Source organism: Cervus canadensis, chromosome 18, assembly GCF_019320065.1.
Source record: "Cervus canadensis isolate Bull #8, Minnesota chromosome 18, ASM1932006v1, whole genome shotgun sequence".
In the NCBI taxonomy this organism is placed as follows: domain Eukaryota; kingdom Metazoa; phylum Chordata; class Mammalia; order Artiodactyla; family Cervidae; genus Cervus; species Cervus canadensis.
Window position 1 is genome coordinate 59,036,046 of NC_057403.1, and position 27,535 is coordinate 59,063,580.

The following is a 27,535-nucleotide window of genomic DNA, read 5'->3' on the forward strand; positions in this document are numbered from 1 at the left end:
ATATTCTAGCAGTATAAACACTTCTGTGTTTTAGAAACTTCTTAATAATTTGATATCTGATAACTGACAATTTGATACATGGCATCCTAGGCCACCGTAGACGCCACCTACAAAAATTAGCCCTGTGTCTTTATTCACTTGTTTTATAAAAAGAATGATCCTATAGACTAGACTTGAAACAACTTTGGGTCACTTCCCAAAAAATGAAGTCCATCCTCAAAGGATAAACATGTGCCACCAGTGAGCTGATGCCAAAGAAAGGATCAAGAGTACTTGACTTACTCAAAAGTAAGTCACAGAAATGAAATTCTGAAAAATGTTTCCAGCAATTGAAGAATCATGCCTCCTTGTCATATAAGACAGTGCTTAACACAGAACTTGGAGCAGCAAAAAAACTCAAGAAATGCAAGTTTAATACATCTCTGTGGAATTTACATGATCAGAGAAAACACACACTCAAAAAAAAAAAAAAAAAAGGAGATGATTCCATTAATACGTAATCCTTATAAAGTGTTAGTCATGTCCAGCTCCTTGTGACCCCATGGACTGCAGCCCACCAGGCTGCTATGTCCATGGAATTGTCCAGGTAAGAATACTGGAGTGGGTTGCCATTCTCTTCTCCAGGGGATCTTCCTGATCCAGGGATCGAACCTGGGTCTCCGGCATTGCAGGCAGACTCTTTACCATCTGAGCCACCAGGAAGCCCCTATGTAATCCTTATGGTGGTGGTTTGGTGGTTTAGTCACTAAGTCGTGCCTGACTCTTGCGACCCCATGGACAGTGGCCTGCCAGGCTCCCCTATCCATGGGGTTCTCCAGGCAAGAATACTAGAGTGGTTTGCTATTCTCTTCTCCAGGATATCTCCCCAACCCAGGAATTGAACCTGGGTCTCCTGCATTGCAGGCAGATTCTTTACCGACTGAGCTACCAGGGAAGCACATGTAAACCATATACCTGTATCTAATTAATGTGATTAAACATACAGGTATATTTATGAATCAGGGTAGCTCATACTATTCTGGTAACTTTTTGGTTTATTTGAAATGCTTTTAAAATTAAAAGTCTCCCCCACCAAGAAAAAAAAAAAATACCCTAGAGATGTGCCCCTCTTACGGAAATTTGATACATCAGAATTTTTTTTAAATCTAGGAATGAGGATAAATGATGAGAAGGAATTATTGAGAGACTGACTTAAAGTCCCTGTACTTGAAAACTATTTCCACTTAATTTTCCAGGACCAGATTTAGCACATATTGTACCCAACAATATATGACCATATTCCAAAACCCAAATGGATTACTAATGGATTAATATGCTTTAAAAAGCATCTTTACAAGATTTAACCATGAACAGAACTCCTTGCTTCTCTTGGCTTCCAGTTAACATGTGACACCCTGTAATACTTCAAGTTAAAGAGTTACAGAGCCTGGAGTTTTATATGAGCCTGACAGTGATGGATTAAAACCATACTCTAGACATACCTAAACAGTAGCACTTACTTTTTCTTACTTAAATCAGGGTTGACCTACTGGAGCCATTTGCTGGAAACTGTAATTGCTGAGCTGTTGTCAGAAATCTCTCCTTGCCTAGGGTGAGTTGGTTTCCAAACCAAGAGGAGAAAGTACAACCAAGACAGGTTCCAAAAATCCATGCAGCCTATGAACCTTGCCCAGTAAGGAATTAGAGAAGTTCTGCAGTTTGATGAGTCTTACTCACAAAGCAAGTTAAAATTCAACATGGTACATCCATGTTCTGAGTTGCATTCTTTATAATAGCTCAAACACGGAAGCAACCCAAATGTCCATTGACAGATGAAAAAGCAAAATGCGGTACATACATACAATGGAATGTTATTTAGCCTCAGAAAGCAAAGAATTTCTGACACATGCTATAACATGGATGAACCTGGAAGATACTACAGTAAGTGAAATAAGCCAGTCACAAGCAGGCAAATACGGTATGATTCTAGTTAGACAAGGTACTTAGAGGAGTCAAAATTGTTAACGACAAGAGCCCCCGGTTGCCAGGGGTTGGAGAGAGGGGAGAACGGAGGTACAGAGTTTCAGTTTCACAAGGTGAAAACAGTTATGGGGATGAAGGGGGATGAGGACTGCCCAACAATGTGAACGTCTTCAGTACTCCTGAACCGTACACTTAGAAATGTTTAAGATGTTAGCTTTTATATGATGAGTATTTTACCACAATTAAAAAAATAATCCGGTCTGGCGTGGATTACTGGCTCCTTAACTGTTCACTAGCATCCATTCATGCTATCATTGCTTATTCACTGGGCAGGCCAGCCCACCCAGGAACTGGCTCTGGATAACAAAGTGCCTTCTCCATCTTGGGGAGATCGGGAAAAACTTGGGTTGGTTTCAGGATCTTCGAAAAGTCTGGCACCATCCAGGATAAGACCAGGAGAAACTTGTTTGGAACGGGTGGCTATAAGCAGCCCCCTGGGGCACAGGCCAGGGAATTAGGCCTGAGGTCAAAGGTAAGTGTGAGACACTCTGCAAATAATCAAAACTCAACCATGAAACTCACCACTTTCCCCGAGTGCAGCTACTAATCTCACTTTCCCTGATTCCGTCCATGGACCACCATTCTCGTGGTCACCAGACCAAAAATCACTTACATCTCCTTTCTCTCACCATCAAGATCCCACCAGCCATCCTCTCAACCCATTTCTTCCTCTCTAAACCCACCTGGTCAACCCAATTTAGAACCTCATCAGTTCTGGACTAAAATACAGTCATAACCTCTTAATTATTTCTCAGCTTCTTGTTCCTTGACACCTGCCGTACATGTTTATTTAAATGTGTGTGTGTGTGTGTTAATCGCTCAATTGTGTCTGAATCTCTGCGACCCCATGGACTATAACCCGCCAGGCTCCTCTGTCCATGGAATTGTCCAGACAAGAATACTGCAGTGGGTTGCCGTTTCCTTCTCCAGGGGAGCTTCCAGACCCAGGGATCAAACCCACGTCTCCTGCATCGCAAGAAGATTCTTTACCATCTGTTGACCATCTGAGCCTCCAGGGAAGCCTACACACACACACACATACATACATACATGTGTGTGTATATTTATATATTTAAAGTCTTCAGAAACGCCCTTGTTATCTTACTAACAGAAATAAACCAACAAAGAAAGAATAAGACAAAAACCTGCTGTGGCCCCCTTGCCACTAAAGGGGGTTTAAGCTTTTGATCCTGGCATCAAAGTCCCTTCTCAAATGACCTTCGTGAGGAGGACTGCAGAGTGGCTGGTGGGGGGAGGTGGGCACATAAAAGCAGGCACCACCCATTTACTCGCTTTCGCCTTGGGCCGCAGGGTCTGAGCAGTGATGCCTCAAAGGAGCGGTTCCCACGGCTTTCTCTAAGCTGTCCTCACCAAAGCTCTCCCGCTGCTTTGGCCTTTGTAACTATCAGGGCAACGCATCGCCTTTTACACACTTGTTGAAAGGGTATCCCATGGGAGACGGTCCTCAGGGGAGCAGCTGACTCCCCTTGACTCCCAGGCCCTGCTGTCTTGACCCGGCTACCCACACTGTGGACAGTCTCATCAGAGAGGCTGCTGCAGCTTGTGCCCACGGCCCTTCAGGGGACAGGTAGGACGTGGTCTGCTGTTTAGACACGGATGCTCTCTGCTGGCCGATGGAACTCACACCTGTCCTCTGGAGGCGGGGGCTGGACCAGGTGCTCACCAGACACCTCCGAGCTCCCCACCTTGTCTGTCTGGCCCCTAGGAGGGGGTGGGACCAGGCTGAGTCATCCCCCTTCTGGGAAGGTCCCTCCTAGAAACCACCACTGCGCCAGCCCTGGGTGATGGGCCGGCTCCCTGTGATGTGGATTAAGTCTTTTTAAATTCCAGGGGGGCCTCGCATCGGGGCAATTCATCCCAGAGGCCGCAGCTGCGGGTCTCTCTTTCGGGGAGGTCAGCAATTCCAGCGTTTGGTTGGCACCTCTTGAGCAGGGTGCCAGGAACATTTCGAAGACAGCATTTTCCTTGGCAGGTGTGCCCGCTGGTGGGGCCCACTTCAAGGTTTGTGAGAGCAGGGAAACGGCAGCTGGGATCTATCTGTGGTTGTGGGTAAGTGCGTTTGGAGGGGCGAAGGGAACGAGGACTGTCTCACACAGCATGTTCTCGTTCAGACATGAAGGAAAAGGCCAGAGTGGTCAGGTGGCTGCTGGGGCAGGCAGGGTCGTCCCCCAGGGCTGCCTTGGGTCACCGCTCGGTTGATTTAAGAAGTCTCTCTGCTTGGAGGCTACACTCAGACACCTCTGTGTCTCAGAAGGGACTGGACCCAGCACTTAAGGGGCAGCTCAGACCACGGGTTGCTTCTCTGTGTCTGAAGGGTCGGGCTCAAGCCCCTTGGCTGTACCAACAACTCAGGCTGGTGCTGCCACCGCGAACTGCCTTCAAACTCCGGGACCCCTCCTCCAGTGTCTTGCCCAGCTGGACAATGAAACAACTGGTCCTTCTGTATTCTGGCCCTGCCGGTAGACGACCCCGTGTTTCACATTCCGCGCTGTATTACACTTGCTCACCTGCTTGTTTGCGTGCTCAGTTGGGCTCAGCTCTTTGTAACCCAGTGGACTGGAGCCCATCAGGCTCCTCTGTCTATGGACTTTTCCAAGCAAGAATACTGGAGTGGGTTAATTACTTCTATTTCTTAATTTTTAAAAATATATACTACTGTATATAAAAGGGACTTCCCTGGTGGCTCAGCTGGTAAAGAATCTCCCTGAAATGTAGAAGATCCAGGTTCAATCCCTGGGTCAGGAAGATCCCCTGGAGAAGGGACTGGCTACCCACTCCAGTATTCTTGCCTGGAGAATTCCATGGACAGAAAAGCCTGGCGGGCTAGAGGCCATGGGTTTGCAAAGAGTCGGACAAGACTGAGAGTGACCAATACTTTCATTTTCACATAAAAGAGATAATCAACAAGGACCTACGGCATAGCATAAGGAGTGGTACTCAGTATTCCATAGAAAGCTATACAGGAAGAGAATCTGAGAAAGAACGGATGTATGTGTGGATACAACTGAATTACTCTGCTGCCCGCCTGAAGCTAACACAGTGCTGGAAATCAACTATACTCTAATAGAAAACCACCAAAATCAAAGCAAAAAAACACACCTTATTATGTTTACATTGCTCCTCTATAAGACTGCAGGCTCCCCAAGGTCAAGGAGCATGTCCTAACTGCCTGCGCATCCATGCCAGTCTCCATGGCTACATAACAGACAGTGGGGAAGAAAGAGGAGTGCAAATAAGGCAAGCATCCTTTTCCCAAAGACCACCCCTGAGGACCACACAGGACTTCCCTGCCATCCCACTGGCTGTAACTTGGCCACATGGCCGCAGATTGCTGGAAGGGCAGTTAGGACAGGGAGTGCTTACTCTGAACCACCAAGAACCTCCTGGAAAACTCTGTGACTAAGAAAAAAGGATGGACGTGATATTGTGTGAGAAGCAACAGCTCTTACCCAACAGCATTTCTAGAATCCCTGTCTTCCTTGCTGCGTGGCCTGAGGCGGGAGTCCGCGGATGTTCGACAGACTCCCACCCCACCTCCCCACACTGCATCCTTCTACTTTCCATTCAAAACCATCTTCTAAATGGCAGAAGGCTCTTCCTGAGGGCAAGCAGTCCAGGCTGGACTTTCGGCCTGTCCCCTAACCCTCCCACTCCCAGGAATGGAAGTGGAGCCTGGCAGTCTCATCCTGCCTTCCTTCCCCACTAAGCTCAATAAATACTTTTGAAAGATAACAGCTCAAGGTATGGCCCTCTCACTTAGACCCCAGACCATGCTCCTGAAGGCTGCCAGGAGGCTTTCCCCTGCCCCCCTCCTCAGCACTGGAAATAGATTTTTAAGCAGTGTTATAGAGCAGTTTCTCTTCAAAATCCTCCTTTCCTTTTCTTTAGTAATGTCTTTATAAATCACCGTTATAAAAATAAGGCAAGCAGAAGGAAAAATATGCAGTGCCGAGAAACTGAAAATTCAAGTATTTGCTTTTTATGGGACACTTGAGGCTCTTAAAAAAGAGAACTGCTAGAAAACTTAAATACAAAAAATTCACTGTATGATAACATAAAAAGCCCAACAGAACTGAATAGTTTATGAAAATAATTTGAATATTTACGCTTCAATTTATGGTCTGAAAATCACCCCCAATCCACGACCTTCTTCTTAAATGGATTTTCTGAGAGAGCGTTAAATACATGCTGATTATTTTGACACCATGTCGACTTGGATATTCTGTGCAATGATTTGCAGGCAAAAAGGAAATTCCCTAAAATTCTAATGTAAGTATATGTGAACATACATTATATATACAGAGAAGTACATTTATATGCATGCATATATATAAAGTTTAACAAACATTTCAACTCAAAGGGGGTATTTTGGGGTTGCTGTTATTGTTAGGGGAAAATACTGTAAATTTAACTTGAACGAAGCCAAGGGCTACAACACATTGTAATTCTCTTGACAGGGAAGCTCGGGTTCAAGTTCATATCTTTTTATTTTCTAAGACTGAAGCTGCATGATCGTTTAAACCGTGTTTTATACACAACATTATAGAAACACAGCAATGCGGGTCCATAAAAGTGTTGATGAAACAGAACCAAACATTCTCCCATTTTGACTTCCCTATTATTTTTCCCGTGTATGTCAAAGAAAGCCCTTCTCAGAATTTCTTACAATTTGTCTATTTAGGAAAAGTATTTACCATTATTTCAACAGGCCCCCAAAGCATCAAATATCTGTACCAAAAAAATCAATATTTACTTCCAACAGGGAAAAATATTCAGTACAAGGAAAATGGTAAGGAAAGCATATGTCCAAACACTTTATTATTAAACTCATGGGTTTAATGAAACCCAAACATGGGGAATACATTATGTAAATACACATGGACAAAGGGCTTTTGAAGAGCAGGGGACCACAGCATTCAGGATCTGTGACTATGATTTTTTTTTGTTTGTTTATACATTCTAGCAGGAATTCATATAACACACATACACAGACACACACACACTGCTGAGACTATTTATTCAGTTTTAAGCACAAACCTCTACAAACTTCAGCAGAAGGGAGGCCTCAGAATATGTGTCTGAGCAAAAGAATAATTCACTGAACTTCAGGGTTAAAATAAAAAATAAACATACTGAGAGAATTCCCTACTTTATCTGGCTTCCGAAGAAAGACACTTTATTCAAGGATGCACAGGCAGATTCCCCAGGACTGGGCACTGAGACGGAACTAAAATCAGAGACAAAAGATACAGACTTAGGCAGCAAGTCGATAAATAAGTGCTTGGTTAAGTTTGATAATTATGCCTTAATTACATCCCCTCTCTCCACTTTGGACTTAAAGGAGAACACACGGCCACAAATGGTATGTCGACCCGGGTAGCATTGTGGTGCTGGGGTTGGGTTGGACAAAAAGTGTTTCAGGTTTTTCCATAAGAGCTGATGGAAAATTCCAAATGGACGTTTTGGCCAACTCAGTATTTAGGTGATTTCAGAGATCAAACAGCCAACGTCAATTTATCAAATTTTGGCTTTATCAGTTTATCGAAGTCAGGCTCCGGGCTGCGTGTAAAACTCTGGTGAACTTACAAACAGATGTGCAAATAGACACATAAGATCATAAAAGAAGTAATACCATTTATTGGTGGTTTATTATGCACCAAACACATTTCGAAGCCTTGGCATGTATTAGCTGAGACGGTCCCTGAAACAACCCACTAGCTATGTCTTCTTCATGTTATTCTGTGAAACAGATGAAGAAGCCAATGCATTCAGGGAAACTAAACTACATGTCCAGGCTCACCTATCTGAAAACTGGACAAAAAGGCGGGTCTGCTGGGAGCTGGAAAACAAAGACCATGGTCTTCCCACTAAAGCTCAAACTCCAGGGGTGTCTACGTCCTTGTAACAATGGGCCAGGCGCTGACACTCCTGCTCACAGGTACTCAATTCATTTCCTCCTCAAAGCGAGGCTCATTTTACAGTCAGCCGTGGGGAAGAGCTGACATGACTTTCCCAACCACCCCTGACTCCCCACCAAGCAGAAGTCAAGGTCAAGGTCAGCCCTCGGCTGGTTGTCTTGCTGCCCAGACCCAGGCTCTTTTCCAGAAGCACAGGCTACTTCCATTGAGTCCTTCAAGTACAAAACCCACGTGCCAAACAGCTTGCTGGAAGGTGGGGGGGTCGGGGAGGGGAGGGGAGATGACGGTCCGGGCACCTCGAACTCCTGAGTTGCACATCGCTCCCTTGACGGGGCGTGGCCATGGGTGGTCTTCTCTGACCCGGGTAGACCGCGTCCTCCCTGAAGGCGGGGTCTGCAGCGGACTGACCACGCAACATCCTCAGCCCGCCTGGCGTCCTTGACTCTGCCGACATCCGTGAAGGCAGCAGGCAGTCTGCTCAACATACTAAGCGGCCAGTGTAGCCTGAGCCCTCGCCATTCCAAACAGACAGATGAAAATGCCCACACCCTGGGGCCCAGGCACTCTGGCCAGGCTGGCTATCGTCCTTCAGCTGCTGGATCAAGCGGGGCTGGTTGCGGCTCTCGTCAACCAAGGCTGCAGTATCTTACGACGTGAACCACTGGCAACGGCCACACTAGCGCACGCTGCCTGACATTGGTGCTCTGGTGCTGTGGATCGGATGAACCAGCAGCCTCCATCCAGCTCCTGGCCAGCAGCCACAGGACATCTGAAAGGAGACGGTGCCTGCCTTCCGCAGAACGAGCACCGACAGGTAAACGCCTCTAGCTTCACCGTGCTGCTCCCCCTCCGAGACAAACGGTCCCGAAGTGACAGATACAAACTTACCAAGGAAGACATCAAAAGCTTGGCTTTTGATGTGTAACTACATTTCAAGTTTTATTTTCTCAGGGGTCTCTAATGTTGGCTCTAAATGCCTGTTAGAGCTGTGTCTCTCCTTACCTGTGGTCTCCCTTCCCTGTGGCCGCCAGAGAATCTCTAATACACTGCCAGCTCTCCCCAGTCTTTTCCCCTCCCCTCTAGGATGCGATTCTGTCTGTCCAGCCACGTTCACGGTCGGACTAAAATACTGCCACATCTTGACTCTCCTGCACTGTTGGTGGATATGTAAGTCGGGGCAGCCACTGTAGAAAGCCGTACGGAGGTTCCTCAGAAGACTGAACACAGAACTACTATATGATCCCCCAACCCCACTCCTGGGCACATATCCTGACAAAACCATCATTCAAAAAGATACACGCACCCTTAGGTTCATAGCAGCACTGTTTACAACAGCCAAGACATGGAAGGAACCCAAATGCCCATCTATAGATGATGGGGTAAAGAGGTGTGGTGTGTGTATATATATATATACACGATGGAATACCACTTAGCCATAAAAAAATGAAACAATGCCACTCGCAGCAACATGGACGTAACTAGGGATTATCGTACTAAGTGAAATAAGTCAGAAAGAGCAAGACAAATACCACACGATGCCACTTATATATCATCTAAAATATGACACAAATGAACCTACCTACAAAACAGAAACAGAATCACGGACACAGAAGGCAGACAGGTGGTGGTGGGAGAGAAGGGGATTGGGGGAGGGATGGAGTGGGAACTTGGGGTTAGCGGATGTAAGCTTTTATTGACAGAATGCATAAACTACAAGGTTCTACTGTATACCAGAGAGAACTATATTCAACACCCTGTGATAAACCATGATAGAAAAGAATATGAAAAAAGAAAAGGATGTAACACATGCATTATATAACTCAATCACTTTGCTTCACAGTAGCAATTAGTACAACATGGTAAATCAACTCTACTTCAATTAAAAAAATACAGTTCCATATCTCACCTCCATTCTCAGGGTAGGCAAGAGTGTGATCAAATGAAAAACGAACAGATCAGTAAGGGACCAAACCCTGTTAGGTCAGGGCCAGAGCGTCAGCCAGGCTCTCCTCCTGCAAGCCCTGCTTAACTGTGGAACAAAGCATTGCTCTGCAAATGTAAACAGCATCTGCGCCCTCGGAGAGAAACACAGTATTAAGGAAGCTCGTGAAGGTGGAGACCCACCCCCCCCCCCTTCTAAAATCTCTGGCAAAGGACACGTGGGAAAGCTGAGAAATGGAGGTCTTTACAGTTTGGTGAAGCATGAAGGTATTACAAAGGTGCATCCCCCTTCTTGTAACATTACCCCCTCTGTTTCACAGTTATGGATTTCCAGATGGACATAAGCAGAAAACATGTCTCAGTGAGTTCCCGGTTAGGATGCTGGGAACTTCAAACAGGACATTTTAGAAGTGTAAGGGCGTTTCTCTGCAGCACTAGGGCAATGATCATCCCCGGCTTCACTGACATGCACTGCTGGAGGGCTCTCCTTCCGAGCAGTAACGCAGAAACGCGGGTGTCACGCTGATGCCAGGGCAGACTCGTGTGTGCGCACCACAGTGGAGGGGCCGCTGCTGAGCCCCGCGGTGCTGCCACCCAGCGGCGGCAATGCCAGCCTGGGTCACATGGCTCGCACGAGGCTTAGCCAACGAACACGTTTTAATAAGACAGATGAGCAATGCACACACTTAAAATAACAAAAACACGGAGAGCCGGGGGTGAGCTGGAGCCTCATGAGAGAGACAGACAGATTCAGACACATAGCCACGCAACAATTAAATCACATTGTAACAAAGTGATGGAAAGAGATGAAAGTGAAGTAGTAAATACACTCAGTCCTGTCCCACTCTTTGTGACCTCATGGACCACCAGGCTCCTCTGTTTCCTGGGATTCCCCAGGCAAGAACACTGGAGTGGGTTGCCATTTCCTTCTCCAGGGGGTCTCCTGACTCAGGGATCAGACCCATGTCTCCTGCAGTCACAGGTAGATTCTTTCCCATTGTGCCACCTAGGAAGCCCCAAATACTTAAACAGTTAATATCATATAGCTAACCTTACAGAACAACCACTTGTAAGCTTATTAAAGGCATAAATGTTTATACATACACAGAGAAACTGACCAATAAGTGTTGGATAAGAGGGGAGCACACGGACACCTCCTAGACACTCAAGGATAATGACATACATTTTACCAATATCTGCCAACAGCCATAGAAGGATTTGATAGAGAAGGACTCTGGGTTGCTGAGAGTTTTAGCAAAACTTTACTCAAAGACCATCAGTTAGCCTGTGGCAGGTCTAAGTGAGCTATTCTGACACCAAGGTTGGATTCTTTCCATTATGCCACTACCCCGATTTTATCAATAAATATTTCCCGATAGGAATGGTGATAGCAAGTTCCACTTTGTAAACAAACTTTTAAAAGCGACCTGCTCCCCCACCAAAAGCCAACTGAACAACAACAACAACAAAAAACCATTGCCAATACTAAAGCATTCTAAAACTGGTCTAACTATATTTGGAAGCTCCTTTCTAAGATGCCTGTGAATCCTTAGCCTCAGGATAAACCCCTTCATTAGGCACAAGGTCTTCGAGACAACCTCAGAGACCTTGCGGATAGTTTCCTTGAGGCTGTTCAGCCTGTTCCTTCTAACCAGCGTCTCGTGGAGAACTGATTTCTACCCGTCACTCTAGGCCACCATTTAAGAAACCCCTCTTTGCTCTGACATTTCCGAAGCAGATAGAAACTAATTATTCTGGAAGAACAAAGTTCACATGACTGATTCTTTCCAATCGGAAAAAGCAATGTACCACTTGATTCACGGAAGAGTGAAACATCACCTCTCTCTCTTGAGAGAGATTTTTAGATAAAAGCTGCTAATGCTTTGCAAATTGAAAGTTTATATCATTATACATACAGGTAGAATCTTCAGAGTTGTTAAAACAGGTGATGTTCTGTATCCCACCCCAGGGGAAAAAACAAAAACAAAAACATGAATTAGATTACCAGAGAGGTAGGTACATATGATAGCAGGATGGATCAAGAACTCAGGCAGGAGAAAATGATACTCTACTTTGGGGATGGTCTGGACTATGAGGATGATGCTGCTGTTCTTTTTGGGGGAGCGACAGCCAGAGTGGGCAGGGGAGAAGGAGAGGAGGGAAAAGAAGGTGAAACTTTGACTCCTGGCTGTGGAGTATTTTTTTCCTTACAGATTTTAGTGAGAAATGAAAAGTGTTAGTCACTCAGTCATCTCCGACTCTGCAACCCCGTGAACTGGATGGAGCCCACCAGGCTCCTCTCTCCACGGGGTTCGCCAGGTGAGAATCCTGGGATGGGCTGCCATTCCTTTCTCCAGGGGATCTTACGGACCCAGGGATCGAACCCCAATCTCCTGCACTGCAGACAGATTCTTTACCATCTGAGGCACCCGGGAAGCCATTATTTCTAGCCAAACAAGACCTTCGTTTTAAGTTCTTGCTTTTAGTATGATTAATAGGTTCTTATCGCTTAGTGATGGTGCCCAGACCTGGGACACTCAACCTCCTCTTGAGGATCCAGGGGTTCCTCATCAGCTTTATGGCCTAGATCCAACCTGTGAGTCTCCATTTCCTCCTCCACAAACGGGAAGGTTGGACCCCAAGGCCCGGGAGAGCCGTTCCAGATCCACAAAAGGCAGTCAATGCAGAGAGAATGAGTTCCTGATGGGAGTGACTTTTCTGGTCTGGGGGACTTGGGTCAGACTGAATAGTCTGAAGAATGGGATTGAGGGCAAGGACTGGTCACGCGCTCACAGCCTTAGGGTGGTGAGGGACCATTCCAGAGAGACTGACTGCATGGCAGGATGGGGGCAATGTGTCACGGGGTACCCGCTGACCTGGAGGCGGAGATCACAGCCTTGCGAATGATGGAGGGATCGCTCACTCATGCCTACGTCACAGAGCCCCGTGCAGGCTCTGAGCACGGAGGCTGGGGCGGGCCTCCCTGGGCGGTGCATCTCACACCAGCACTGGGAGGCCGGGGTGCCCTGACTCTCACGAGGAGATGACAATGAGGCTGCTTCTTGGGCTCCACCTGTGTTTCCCCTCTGCAGGCTGATTTTAACCTGCGTCCCGTACTATAGCATAATCATGCATGTAACAGCTCTGGTGCATTTTGTGCGTCCTTCGAGCAGATATCAACCTGGGGGTGGTTTGGGAATCACCCCTTCCACCTGCCGTTGGTGTCAGGGGCGGCTATGCCTACATTCTCCCTGACATCCCACTACAAGTTCAGCCCTGCTCTCTGCTTCCTGGAGGAGCCGGGACTTAGAAAGAGGTCACAGGAAGCCCTCCTCCCTCCGTCCTGACCTGCTGACGCCCAGCATCCCTGCAACCGCTCTGAGCCTCAGTTTCCTCGCCAGGAAAACGGGGAGGTGAGGAGGTTGTCCCATCTCAGCGACAAAGTTCGTGAGAGACTCGACAAAGCTCAGGACTGTGAAAGCTCTCTGAAAATGGCAACTTCTTTTTCAAGGCTAAGATAGGACGTGCTCCTGTGCCTTTGGTTTGGGGATTTAAATGCTGCCGGATTATATTTACTCTCCTGAGCTCATTGCGTTTCCCATGGCCGGTGAATTCATCCGGACTCCATCGGCTGGTGCAGAAATCATGTCATTTCGAACTTTCCTCAGCCCGCGATTTGAGTCAGTGAGAAGTAATGGCAAAACAAACGTGGCATCCTGACGGAGCCGGGTCTATTCTTACACAGTACGGTTTTGAGGCTAATGTCTTTTCAAACAGCTCTGTTTTGCCTGCAGACTTGAATACCCTCATTATAAAGTGTTTGAAAAAAAATTTCCCTTATGTTTTTTTAAAGAGCGCCATTCTTCAAAAAGATGTCAAGAAGCTCTTTTCTTCCCCTCTTGCTACCAGGTGTAATGTAGAGATAAGTATAAAATCTGGTTGGAAATGTGACCTATATTGGACTGGCAAAGTGTAATATCAAGCAAACAGCTAGTCTGGGAGCTGGCTTTGTCCTACCTTGCCACTGATATTTGGAGAAAAGGACCTCATATTGTCCACGGACAGGGTGAGCAGCTTGGAAGTCAATTATGGTTTTAAAAAAATGGGCCTCCTTGGCTTGTGGAGTTCATTGGAGTTCGGAACAAGTCCCTGGCCTGCCTTGCAACAGCCTAAGCCAGGTCTTTTGGAAAACATTTTATTTTCATGCTCAGAGTAATAAGAAGAGAAAAGTCTTTTTTTTTTTTTTTGCAGATGAAATGGTGCTGATAATAAAAAGTAGGTCACACTTTCTCTGTATCTCTTGACTTTCTCTGAAAAGACAAAGGAGGGTTTCGGAGATGAGAATGAGTTGGGGCAAACCTTTCACCTGGGTGTTCTTCGTACTCAGAGTAAAACTGGGGGCATTTTTGGTCTGGGTTGACATTTTGCAGAGGCAAGGGAGATGGCGATGGGAACTCTGAGGGCTGGGGTAGGGGTGCAGAGAGCAGATCATTCAAGCTTTTGAGAGAGGTGAGAACCACGAGTTCAAAGGACTATTGGTGGCTATGACCTTAGGGTTTGGGGCAGCAAGGCAGGAAGACACGTCACGCTAGCATCCGGGGGAGACGGCGCTGCTCTGCACAGTCATTTACTGTCCACTCCCACAAGCGTGCAGCCCTTCCAGCAAGTGGCCGGGCCACTTCCTCTGGCCAGTGAAACAGGGCTCAGAGGACAGGTGTCACTCCCAGGAAAAAGCTTTAAGAACTCACCTGGTCTCGTTCTCTCCTGTCCGACAAGTCCTGCAGGAGAGCTCTGTCAGAGCAGCTGAGGAGCAGAGTCAGCTCTTGATGGATCTAGAGCATGTAAAACTCACTCTTTTATTTTTAACCACATGGCATGTGGGATTAGTTCCTGACCAGGGATGAATGGATAAAGACTATACACACACACACACACACACACACACACACACACAATGGAGTACTACTCAGCCATAAAAAAAGAACGAAATAATGTCATTTGCAGCAACCTGGATGGACCTAGAGATCACCATATTTAAGGGCAGTCAGCCAGCCAAAGAAAAATTTCATATGATATCACTTACATGTGGAATCTAAAATATGATACAAATGAACTTATTTGTAAAACAGAAACAGACTTACAGACATAGAAAGCAAACTTATTCTTACCAAAGGGGAAAGGCGGGGGAGGGTAAATCAGGCATTTGGGATTAGCAGATACCCACTACTATATACAAAACAGATAAACAAGGACCTACCGTATAGCACAGGGAACTATATTCAATATATTGTAATAAACCATAAAGGAAAAGAATGTGAGATAGATATATATATATATATCTCACATATATAGATAGATAGATAGATACAGAACTGAATCATGGTGCTATACACCTGAAACTAACATAGCATTATAAATCAACTATACTCCAACAAAAAATAATAATAATAAAATAAACAGGGCATGAATTAAAAAAAAAAAGGAACTGGTCACTGTGGAACTGTGGCATGTTACATGTTCATTAAACTACAAAAATGGCAAAAACAAATAGTACATGTTAACTACTGTTTCTTCTATGAGGCATGGTAGAGGTTCTGGGGGAGCACAAGAGATACAGTCCCTACCCAATTGTAGCTAGTCACATAGGAAAGAAAGACATTAAATATCAGCTGCAAGTGTGATGAGTGGTTAAGTTGAAGGACACGGGCTTCTGTAGCTGGGGAATGAAGATGTGCTTCCAGATGGTGGCAGTAGTGATTGAGAGCATGGAGAAAATTCCCAACTGATGGCTTTGTTGTCTCCAGAAAGTCCTGAGTTTAAGAAAAGAATGAGCGCGGTGTAGGATGAGGTGGAGAATCTGACCAGACGGGCCTCGACCAATTAATGCACAACTCTGGAGAAGCGGTTCCCACTGATGGACTCGGCAACAGAATTTCACACGTCAGGAAGTACACAAAGGGTAGGTGTTGAGTTCAGTCCACCACGAAACCGCCTCCACCTATTCTGATAATGATACTTGGATCTGATTTTAGGAAACCAGAGCCTCCTGAACTCTTAGTCCATGAACTCTCGATGGTCTGCAGCACCTGCCACAGGGTGAATCCTACCACTCAAGCCCTGCCGAACTCCAAAATCTCTCACCACAGAGACTAGTTCAGGATGAGCACGTGGTCCAAACTGAGTCAGAATGGATCCCCCAAAGGAGAAACTCCGCTCTTTCCCCCCTGTGTTGAACCTAGGAAGATATGGCGGAGAGCTGTTGGTCCTTGTCATGATGTCCAAGACACGAGCCCATCAGAAAATGGTAACAATGGGGAGGAAATGTAACTAGGGATAAAAAAGATGGAAACCAGGAGTTGGTCATTTAGCCCCTGGATCAAGCATTACCTGATCTCCTTGTCACAACTATATTTTCCAGTTGGGTGAAGTCTTCTTTCATTTGCAGTAGAAAGTGCCTATGATAACTTCATACAGTTAAAAGGGGGGAACGATTTTCTTGACTCTGAGTTGTTATAATTTGACAATCTTTCCCGGAATCTATCAGAGATTTAGCTCAGAGTCAATCCCAGATATGATCGCTTTGGTTCTGCAGATTTTGTGACTGGGTTTGCCTTCTTATTAATAGACAAGGTGATCATTCATCCCTACTGGTTTCAGATAATCCTAATTTATCTCTCTCTTCCTGAATAATTATTATTAGTATGGCTCTTTTCACTTTAAAAAATATCCAACACTGATTAAACAGTAAAATATAAGGTTACCCTACTCATAATTCTTCTTTACAGAGCTTTCTTCCTTTAAGAGTAGAATCCCATACCCCCTTTGCCAAATTCTTTACAGTGATAATTGTGGCTAATTATACTCAGCAAATAATCTCATCTTGCCAGTCTTCCCATGTTTGACTTTTGGGGGATTAATCACAGCTTTCTGCTGTCTAGTGAGGTTCTCGAGAGCATGGCATTATTGTTTTATCTAAAGGAAATCCCTCTGCAACAGGCCCCCATCCATCATCCCTCCTGGAGGAGAATGAACTGATTAAAACTTCCTGGCCTGCAAACTTGTTTGCTAACATGTGGCCTCCTCCACACCAGCAGCATAGGGTCTTCCTCCCGCAGCAGCGTGTTTGGGATTCCACTTAGGGTATTGTTTTATCAAGATGGGACGGTGAGGACCCCGTGCTGGGAATCTGATCACCCCTGTAAACACAATGATAACGTTGTGTCCAGACGCTGGGAGAAGACAATGCTCCCGAATTCCCTTTTCCTAATTAGAGTTTGAAACAATGGGTGGGAAATCCACGCTCCCGCCCACCCCCAATCATTATCTATCGGCCTTCATTTCTGGGCATTGATTGAGCTTGGGGTATTTTTGTGTGTGTGAAGGAACAGCAAATTAAAATTCAGAATTCTCCCTTTTGTTTTCCTGGACCGTTCATCTTGCTAGAAAGCTAGGGTGACAGAGATGAAAAGTCGGAAGTAGATGATTTGGGAGCCTGTATATGCTTGTATAAACCGAAGCAACTTCCCTTTCAAAGTTATTCCAATAAACAAACGTTTAATCAAGGCAGACGATGGGATGTGAGTTCATAAAGAAATTTCGTAAAGAACTCTTTTGGTGAGGGGAAGGCACAGACAAGCCACCTTCGCCAAATGGTGGGCAAACGCCTTGTCTTCTGAGTGTCCAACAATTTTGCTACATCAACTGTTACTCTGCTGGTAGGAACCAGCTATATCATGAAGCAATATTTTCATTTTTTTAAAATCGGAAATGCCCAGGTCCCTGAGGATGTCTGGTGCAGGGGAGTGCCTGTCCACGTCCTTCTGAGCCACACTTCTGGCTGGCACCATCAGAGAGAGAGAGTCATCACCAGCAATCAAGTCGTATTAAGTCAATTTACATTTACGATTGCCCTGCAGAGTAACAATTAAACCATTTAGATGGAAAAATCTCCTAGGCTCCTGCAAAAAGGATCGCTGGCATTGCAGATATAAAACATTGTGTTCCCATGTAATTCAAACAGCCAGGACAACGACTAGCTGACCAAATTCTCTGCTCAGTAACTGAAATGTCCTGTAAAGGGAACCCTCTCAGCCCGTACATGACAAGTGAGTAAGTCCGTTTCCAAAGGCAGCTGGCAAACCTCCATCTCTCAAGCTTCTCAGACTGACCAGCTGCGTCAGTGAACTTGGGGCCATCACTCCCGGCGGAAGAGCAGCAGCATTCTAGAGGTGTGGGATGGGATGGGAGGTGGGAGGGAGATTCGAGAGGGAGGTGACATATGTATGCCTATGGCTGATTCACGTTGACGTTTGCAGAAACCAAGCCAATTCTGTAAAGCAACTATCCTTCAGTTAAAAAATAAATTAATCTCAAAAGAAAAAAAAAAAGTAGCCACATGAACACACCCATCAGTTAAGGTCACGGTGGCTGCTATGATGTGATAGAAAAAAACAAAATTCTTGCTCACATAAAGTCCAGACTGGGTATTCTTGATCACTGGGGTGACCAGGCTTTATCCAGTAATGCAGGGACTCTGGCTCTTTTCATCTTATGGCCCCTATCATCTTTAAAGTGTGGCTTCCAAACCTGCAGTGAGGAATGGGGAATGAATGATTGCACGTGGAGAGTCTGAGTGGGTCAGACCTAGAAGGGCCCACACCACTTCCATCAACAGTCCACTTGCCAGAGCACAGTCACGTGGCCACAGCTAAACACCAGAGAGGCTGGGAAGGGAAGTCCAGCTGTGTGCCAGGATGAGGGAAACGGCTAGGTGATGCTCGGGACCTCTCTCTGCAGGAAGCAGTGAGCAGAGTCACAAGCAAGCTCTCTCTCCCTCCAAGTTCAGGGTCTTGGACCCCCTTACACTGTCTAGGTGACGGCAATTAATGATCAAAATCAAAATCTATTCTGGCAGGATGTAACGAGGGTGCCTGAGTTGGGGAAGAAAAACCTAGGGCTGAAATCCAATGGATTAAGTCACTGAATCAAAGAAGCCCTCAGACCCGCGGTCCCTCAGACAGCCCTGGAGCTGGAAGGCTAATCGTTCTTCTGGGATGCCGAGTTTTCTCGAGGAGTCCCCGGAATGCACCCTTTGACCTTTTGAGGTTTCCCATGGCTCTGATCTCTTGCTAATGGATAGTGTTCTCCGAGCTGATGGTGTTTTAAAGATACGACATCTGACCGATGATAATAGGTCCGACCTCTTCGGGGACGGCGTCATGCGCCTCCCTGTCTCAGCCTCCCTTACTGGCTAATTACATAACTTGACTAGAACTTGGTTTTTAGGGCATCAATTTTGCCATTGCCTAATCACAAGTAAAACCATAAAGTTTTATGAGAGCTAAAGGGACTGCCTTTTGCAGAGGGGAACTGAAATGAAAATTAAAGGGAACATAAAATGATAAGAAAATAAAATGAAATTCCACCAGGTGTTTTTCCCCGGATTGCCACACTAAACTACAGTGCTGGGGACATAATCCTATTGCTTATTGTCTCTGACGAGGCACTGAGGGAGAGGGAAGAACCTGGCATTTTCTGATCACAGGCAACGAAACTGAGGGAGTTCCAGCAAGTGGCTTTAGGAGGAGGCACGGAAGTAAAGCCCTCAATCCACCATCTATGTAGGCCTCTAAGCGAGTTCTCTGAGCTTTAGACTTGTCATTTACAAAAAGCAAAAAAGTGCAACTCCTCCTAGCATTTTTGTAAAGATTTGATGAGACAGCACATATAAAATGCACAGCACAGTGCCTGGCCCTCAGTGGGGCTTCAGGTCATAGCACATTTCTCATCACTGCTAACAGTAGAAGAAGCTCGGGCTTCCTTGGTGGCTCAGATGGTAAAGAATCCGCCTGCAATGCAGCAAACCTGGGTTATAGCTCTGGGTCAGGAAGATCCCCTGCAGAAGGGCATGGCAACCCACTCCAGTATTCTTGCCTGGAGAATGCAATGGACAGAGGAGCCGGGTGGGCTACAGTCCATGGGGTTGCAAACAGTCAGACACGACTGAGCGACTAAGCACGCACAGTGACAACGTGGGGTACCATCGCCAAGTTACAGATGAGGAAACTGAGGCTCAGAGACAGCAGAAACAAAAACAAAACTGGCCCAAAGTAACAGTGCTAAGGATGGCTGCTGGCCTGAGACAAACACACCCCATTTGCCTGACTCTCTGCATTAAGATCGAGCTGATGCGTCAACAACCCACATGCTTCGTTTCAAATAGGGACCCTACGTCTTTGTTTGGAAAATGACCCATGTGCTCCTGGTGAGAAATACACTGGCAGGATGGGCACAGAGGTTGACAGATGTCAAGAGCACATCTTTTCAGGGGCTGGACCTTGAGCCTAGACCTCTGAAAGGGCTCCGGCACCTAAGACAAGTATCATTTCCAGGAAGCCTCCTGCACCAAATGGTGGGTTTTTGCCCAGAGGCACAAGAGAGACTGAGGGTTTAAGCCAGCCAGGAGATACTCTGGGGACTCACAGAGGCCAAGTGCGTGTGTTTCTCAGGCCATGAAATATGGCCCGTACTCTGACACTCTTCTAATAGCATGGATGTTCACTCTCCTTGTTTCCGTGGGGTTTATGGTCCATAAAGTTTAATAACAATCTTAACAGCGCGGCCGAGAACACACCAGGCTAGTAGGCCGCCCTTCCCAAAGGGGACCTGGGCTTTCCACTCCCGCCCCGGGCATCTTGACATGTCCACGCGCACAGCTCTCATTTGGGGCCGCGTGACCACGGGGTAAAGTGACACAAAAGGCTGGTGTTGGCGTGGACAAGGCGAGGGTGATGCTCACACTTGGCCTTGGCAGTAGGTAGCGCTTAAGGCCGGTCACAGAGCCTGCTTGTTGGGCCACGTGGGACCCACAGATGCCACAGCGTGAGTATGTCGAGGTTTCACTCAAATAACCGGACACTTGACATAGACTCCAGACCCCTCCAGACGCAGAGCTGTGCCTGAGCTGCTCTCAGCCTCCTTTCCTGCCTCAGCGATTCACTGAGGTCCTGACCGATCGCAGCCCCCAAGAGCTGGCCAGCCTGCCGGCCCTGGCTCGCAGCAGGCCTCCGGCTGGCCCCTTCCTTCGGGGACTGGCCTTCTCCTGTCTTTCTGAGTCTTGACTCTACTTTATTCCGCAGCCTTGGTCAAAGGTCAGAGATGCCTTCTGGATCCCCGCCCTCGCTCTATAAACGCACCCATTACGTTCTACACTGCACTCACCGCCATCTGCAACAGCTTATTTGTGTACCTGTGAAACCCCGGCATTCGGAGGGAGAACAGTCCTACCTGATGGCGAGTAAGGGAACTGAGCCTCCATGGAGCTAGGCATCCCGGGGGAATCCCAGAACTGTCCCTGCGGTGAATGCCCAGGGACCACTGCATATTGCAACTGGGGCCTGGTTTTGCAGGGGACCACTGAAGGCTCGGGATGGGGTACTGGGGGTGGGGGCGCCCTTCCTGGGGAGAAGATTCCAGCTGGGGAAGCAGGCTAAGGAGAAGAAATGCTAACCAGGCTATATTTACACATCACAGAGCCCTTCCTGCTGGGCTGGCTTTGCCCAGAAACAAAGTCCTCTCATTTCAGGCCAAGAGGCTTTCCTCTGAAGCTAAATTCTGCTGTTCCTCCTACTTACTCCTTCCTGGTGAAGACAAAACAGTTCTGTTTCCAAAAGGCACAGGGAGACAGTTCACCAGACTGGTGGCTTGCTGTCACTCTGGCTCTCCTTGGAAGGCTGGGGCTTCACCAAGGAAGCCTAGGTTTACAGGAGTTATGTGAGAGTTCTCTCCTGAGTTTATCTAAGGCTTGTAACCAAGGAGACAGAAATGCTACAGCCTATGACATTCATTTATTCATTCATTCACTCATTCATCCATTCACTCACCTGTCCACCCACCCACTCACCTACCCACCCATCCATCTATCCATTCATCCATTCACTCACCTATCCAGCCGCTCACACATTCATCCACTCATCCATCCCAGAAGCATTTACTGAATCACTACTAAGCTTCTAACACAAAGCTATTTTTCCCTTCTGGATCTTCCATCCTTTGGCTAATTAATAACAAGAAGAGGAGTTTCGGATGGCTGAGGTTGGGGGCTGGAGGTTCCAACCCTTGTGGGAACTCAGCCAGATTTGGGCAATTTGGGGAAATGTGGTTGATGGAACTGATGGGAATTCAGGACACACTACCCCAAAGTAGGCACCTTGGCATACTGAATACTGGGGCTACTCTAACTTTCTCTCTCCATTTTCCCCAGAAATAGGTCATAGATCCCTCCTGTGAGAGGGTCCCTCCCCACACCCCAAGGAAAGATGCATTTTTATCTCTGAAGACAAAGGAACTCAGACAAGCAGGTCCTGTTAACTTTTTCGCCCAGTTTCCTGCACTCACTTCATATTTTTTAATGTATCATATTCTTCCATGACTGACACTCTACCTTTCATCAAATCCAGCATAAAACTTCATTTCCTCAGGAATGCTCCTGTGTTTTGTAAAACTTACATTAAATAAATCTTATGCTTTTTTCTTGTTAGTCTGTCTTTGTCAGTTTAATTTGCAAACCCAGTCAGGGACCCTAAGCTGTGCGGTCCCTTAGTCATGTCTGACTCTGCAATCCCATGGATGCAGCATTCCAGGCTTCCCTGTCCTTCACCACCTCTCAGAGTTTGTGCAAACTCATGTCCACTGAGTTGGTGATGCCATCTAACCCTCTCATCCTCTGCTGCCCCCTTCTCCTCCTGCCCTCAATCTTTCCCAGTATAGGGTTTTTTCCCAGTGAGCTGGCTCTTCAGATCAGGAGGCCAAAGTATTGGAGCTTCAGCTTCAGCATCAGTCCTCCCAATGAATATTCAGGACTGATTTCCTTTAGGATGGACTGGTTTGATCTCCTTGCAGTCCAAGGGACCCTCAAGAGTCTTCTCCAGCATCACAGTTCAAAAGCATCAATTCTTAGGGACCTGGAGAGGACTGAAAAAAACTTTTCCCTCTCCTACACAACTAATATTTGAAATTGAGAGTTCCTTGGCCCATCTTCCTAAGAAGTACTTTTTTTTTTTAATTGACTTCTATAAACAGGATACTATTATTCTTGCATTCAGGTGGCTCACTCCTTCAGTTCATTGTCCAGCCTTTTATTAATGGAATAATTCTTCCAGGAACCATCAAATCATTTGATTTACCATTCTTTTTTTTTTTTTTTTTTCAGAGCAGAATTTCCCCATCTTGGATTTTCTTTCATTTGGAAGCAAGTATATGTGGGCCTGATATACAGCTGAGACTGGCATGTAGTCTGTCCTTCTCTCCTGGGGCCTACCGTCCCTCGCACGTCCAGGGCAGAGGGTGTCCAGGGTACACCTGCTCATACAGGATCAGTCAAAAGCCTTTAAAGGCTTCACTGCACAAGGTTTTTAAATTGACCTCCAAAATACAGGTGTCAGAGATTCACACTTTCAGTTAAAAACAAAAAAAGATTGACGAAATGTTTTAAGAAGTTATAATGACACTCTTAAGATAAAGTGCTCTGTAGGGAAGCAGGGGGAGAATGGGGGAAAAAAAGTATATATATATATAGTGTGTGTGTAGTTGCTCAGTCATGTCCAACTCTTTGCAGCCCCATGGACTGTAGCCCACCTGGATCCTCTGTCCATGGGATTCTCTAGGCAAGAATACTGGAGTGGGTTGCCATTCCCTTCTCTAGGGGAATCTTCCTGGCCCAGGAATTGAAGCCGGGTCTCCCACATTGCAGGGAGGTTCTTTACCATCTGAGCCACAAGGGAAGCACACACACACACACACACACACACACACATATATATATAGCATGAAGACAACCAATGGGATCACCAAGTAGAAAAGGGAGGTGATATCAAAAATGGCAAGTGATTTTTAAGGACAGAAAGATGGTTATTTCCCTCCTCCCACTAAACTCAGAAGGATTCAGCATCATAGAACCAAAGACTGACAGAAAGGCCAGGCGTGAAGACCTCAGACTTTAAGAAAAGTCATAAGTATGATGGGTTACAGCCATCATCCCATTGGAATTACCCTTCCTCTCTCCCAAAGGTCCCAATCTGGATGATCCGTTCCAGGGTCACACCTCCAGGGCAGGCTGAGCCTAGTGGGGAGGGGTTTACCTTTTCAGTGCCTGTTACACTCAAAGAGAACACAGACAAGGTCATTTAAGGGACCACATCACAAGTTTCTATAATTGGCAGCTTCTGCTTTCAAGAGAAGTCATAACAATAGTTTGGCTCTTCATCTGCTGCTGGTTGCCTAGCAGTTATCTACAGAAAGGTTTTCCCTGCCTGCCTCTGTAGGTGACTGTCCCCTACTTTTCGGAAAGAGATCACATTGATCAAAGGATGCAGGTGGTGTGGATGTGATGTTTCCAGCCGATGGGGCTTTACCCTTTCCCAGACCCAGGGAAGCTCCGCTCACTAACCATGTTGCTTGGAGAAAACGACTCATCTGCTCTGATCAGATCCTCCCCTGTAAGCAACGGTCGTTCCCAAGAGTTCTGAGAAAGGAACAGAACATTCGTCGTTGCCTGGTGCATCAAGAGAAACCTGCGCCACTGCCCGGGAGATGCTGTCACGACGACAGGCAGGCCTGGTTCCAATGTGCTGTGTTTCACTGTGCTCTGCGGATGTTGTGTTTTTTTTTTTTTTAAAACCAGACTGAAGGTTTGTGGCCACTCTGCATCCAGCGAGTCTCTACCTCATCTCCCCAACAGTGTTATTTTTAAATTAATGCTGTTTTTAAATATTTAATTGTTTTTCTAGATGCAAATGGAGAAGGAAATGGCACCCCACTCCGGTGTTCTTGCCTGGAGAATCCTGTGGACAGAGGAGCCTGGTGGGCTGCCGTCTAAAGGGTCGCACAGAGTCAGACACGACTGAAGTAACTTAGCAGCAGCAGCAGCTAGATGCAAAACTGTACACTTATTGTACACTTAACAGACTACAGTAGAGGCCGAGGTAGCTTTTATACGCACTGGCAAACCAAAAAAACTCATGTGACTTGCTTGACGGCAATATTCACCTTATTGTGGTGGACTGGAACCAAACCCACCATATCTCCGAGGTCTCCCTGTGTGATTTTTATTATCCCCACTGTATCCACAGTCCTTAGCATCCATGTTACTAGCGAGCATCCATGTAGCTCCAGAAAATAAGCCCAGGGACTTCCCTGGTGGTCCAGTGGTTAGGAATCTGCCTGCCAACGCAGAGGACACAGGTTCAGTCCCTGGTCCGGGAAGACTCCACACGCCTCAGGGTGACTAAGCCTACGCGCCCCAACTGCTGAGCCCATGCTCTACAGAAGAGAAGCCAGTGCAGTGAGAAGGCGCTCGGGCATCGCCACAAAGAGTAGTCCCAGCTTGCTGCAGCTAGAGAAAGCCGGGGACAGCAAAGAAGACCCAGTGCAGTCAAAAAATTAAAAAAAAAAAAAAGAAAGGAAATGACAGTTTATTTTTTAAAAAAGGAATGAAAATAAGCTCTGAAAAGTAAATGATAAATGAGGAGGCAGAGGAATGAACTAGTTTTAACTCAGCTTCCATACTTGGGGTAGACTCAATTCTCGGCACCATAAAATGTGCAGATGCTATGTTAGCTAAATCAATGCTGGCATCGATGATAACGGTAAGAGATACTGACTGGTGGAGGAATTGTTACAGTAATTACTGGCCAGGTGGTGGTAACCACTGGCCATGTGGCAGGTGAAGCCCCTTCTACACTTTAGTGTCTCTCAGAATCCTCAGACAAACCCGTGAGGTCTATAGTATTGCCTCCCTCTGCTGGGGCTGAAGGCTTCCCTGGTGAATCAGCTGGTAGAGTCCGCCTGCAGTGCGGGAGACCAGGGTTCGATCCCTGGGTTGGGAAGACCCCCTGGAGAAGGAAACGGCAAACTTCTTCTCGGCAAACTTCAACAGAGCCAGAGAAACAACTGATGCAAAACTGATCGGCGTCTCCTTGCAGGAGGATGCTCTGTAGACTTAATGCTTCTGGAATTAAATGTCTGCTATAAAAGACAACACCTTCAATATTTGGGAAAAAAAATATTAGTGTTGGTCACTATTGGTTTTTTCCTTCATTTTCTTTTTGTTGCTCATTCATCACAGGCTAACATGGCAGGTTGGACAACCCACCTAGGCTCGTGGGCGCCTACAAGAAGGGCTGAGAGCTCTGGTCAGGACCGGTCCCCTTGGCCCTTCCCTTCCACCCTGGTTATCATCACAGGCATCTCACTCTGGATGACACCCATCAGGCTGAGAAACCCCTGCTCCGTGTGGCTCCACGCCTGCTTTTCTCTGCTTTGGCTTTTCACCTTCTTCACCTTGGGTGCCCCAGCATTTCTCCTGGGATGCAGGCTGTTCTCAACGAGCATTTGTTGAATGAGCAGTGAACACTCCGGATGACTGATGTCTAATGCCCTGGACTCTCAGGCTGGCTGAGCAAGAAAGAAACTCACAGGTGACCTATTCTAGTGCTTTCATTTAAGGGATGAGGGAACCCAGCCTGAAGAAACGGTCTGCCTGGAGCGAGAAGTTTCTGGCTAGGTCCAAAAGGGCAGACCCAGGAATCATGAGCCCTGACCGAAGCAGGGATGTCTGTCTGATGTGCAAGGCCCTGCGTGAAATTCTCCAGTCCCCACACACTTTCCCCTTATGCTTCAGTTGGGGAGCTAAATTTAGATGAAGGGGAAAAAAAAAAAAATAAAACCATGCAAGTCAAGGCTGAGACTGGAAAGGGGAAAAAAAAAAAAAAGGAACAACAGACTTGCTTTCATTCTTAGAAGGCAGTGGGTGGGAAAGTGGATTCCCGCTAAGACGAGAGCTGGCCTTTCTCACTGAGCAGGAAACACTCAGCGGCTCTGGCTCTGCAGGCCCCGCGGGGCCCGGCTTGAGGGCTGAGCCGTGGGATGCAGGTGGCCAATCTGGATGCTGGGGTCAGGTTTTCTGCTGGGGTGTAGCTCTGGCCGGGGTCCCCAGTGCAAGCCTGCCCGGGGGCCGACCTGATGCCCAGCAGTCTAACGAGCTGTCTGGCGTTTGGAAATGCCTTGAGCCCGGCTCAGCGCCCACCTTGGGGCCCTCGCCCTTCCCCGCCACCCTGAGTGGTGCTGCAGGATATGAGGGGCTTCCCGTGGGAAGGGAGAAGTCACCATCCCCTCATCCTTGAGGTCATTAATCAGAGGGGCCTCTTTCCTTGGTGAATAATACCTCTCGGGGCACCTTCCCTCCCTGTGACATCAGTTATGTGGTGGAGAGGCAGATCCCGAGAAGACACGCAGGGGTCTGGCGGGGTTTCGTGGGGAAGGTACCAGGCTGAGTGGTGGGCACGGATGACTCCGTACGACCGCTCCCAGCACGGCCGGGTCTGCGGCTGGCCTGATATTCAGGGAGAGAAACATTTCTGCCGTTTCTCATAGGATTCAGATGCAGAACGGCCAGTCGGCCCCGAGCATGCGGCAAACGTTTAACTGAACACCAGAGGGTTTCTGCTCTCTCTCTGCTCTGTCTCCCCCAAAATGAGGGGCAGGTGGCAGGGAGAGAGACAGGGAAACCGAGAGATAAATAATGAAGAGCAGGATGCAAAGAGGAAAGGGGAAAAGAAGAAATAATGCCAACAAAA

General features: G+C 46.9%; 1 protein-coding gene across 3 annotated transcripts in view; it reads right to left on the reverse strand.

Moving 5' to 3' along the window:
* The window catches only part of WWOX (WW domain containing oxidoreductase), an 886,111-nt gene that overhangs the window by 233,171 nt on the left and 625,405 nt on the right, over window positions 1-27,535 (reverse strand). The window contains exon 9 of one of the 3 annotated variants that reach the window (XM_043436495.1): window positions 6,254-7,270. The exons of the other annotated variants lie outside the window; for them this stretch is intronic. Coding sequence (XP_043292430.1) covers window positions 7,220-7,270 — 51 coding nt within the window. The 3' untranslated portion in view covers window positions 6,254-7,219. Of the gene's footprint in view, window positions 1-6,253; window positions 7,271-27,535 lie in introns of those variants that run through there. 3 annotated transcript variants of the gene reach the window in all.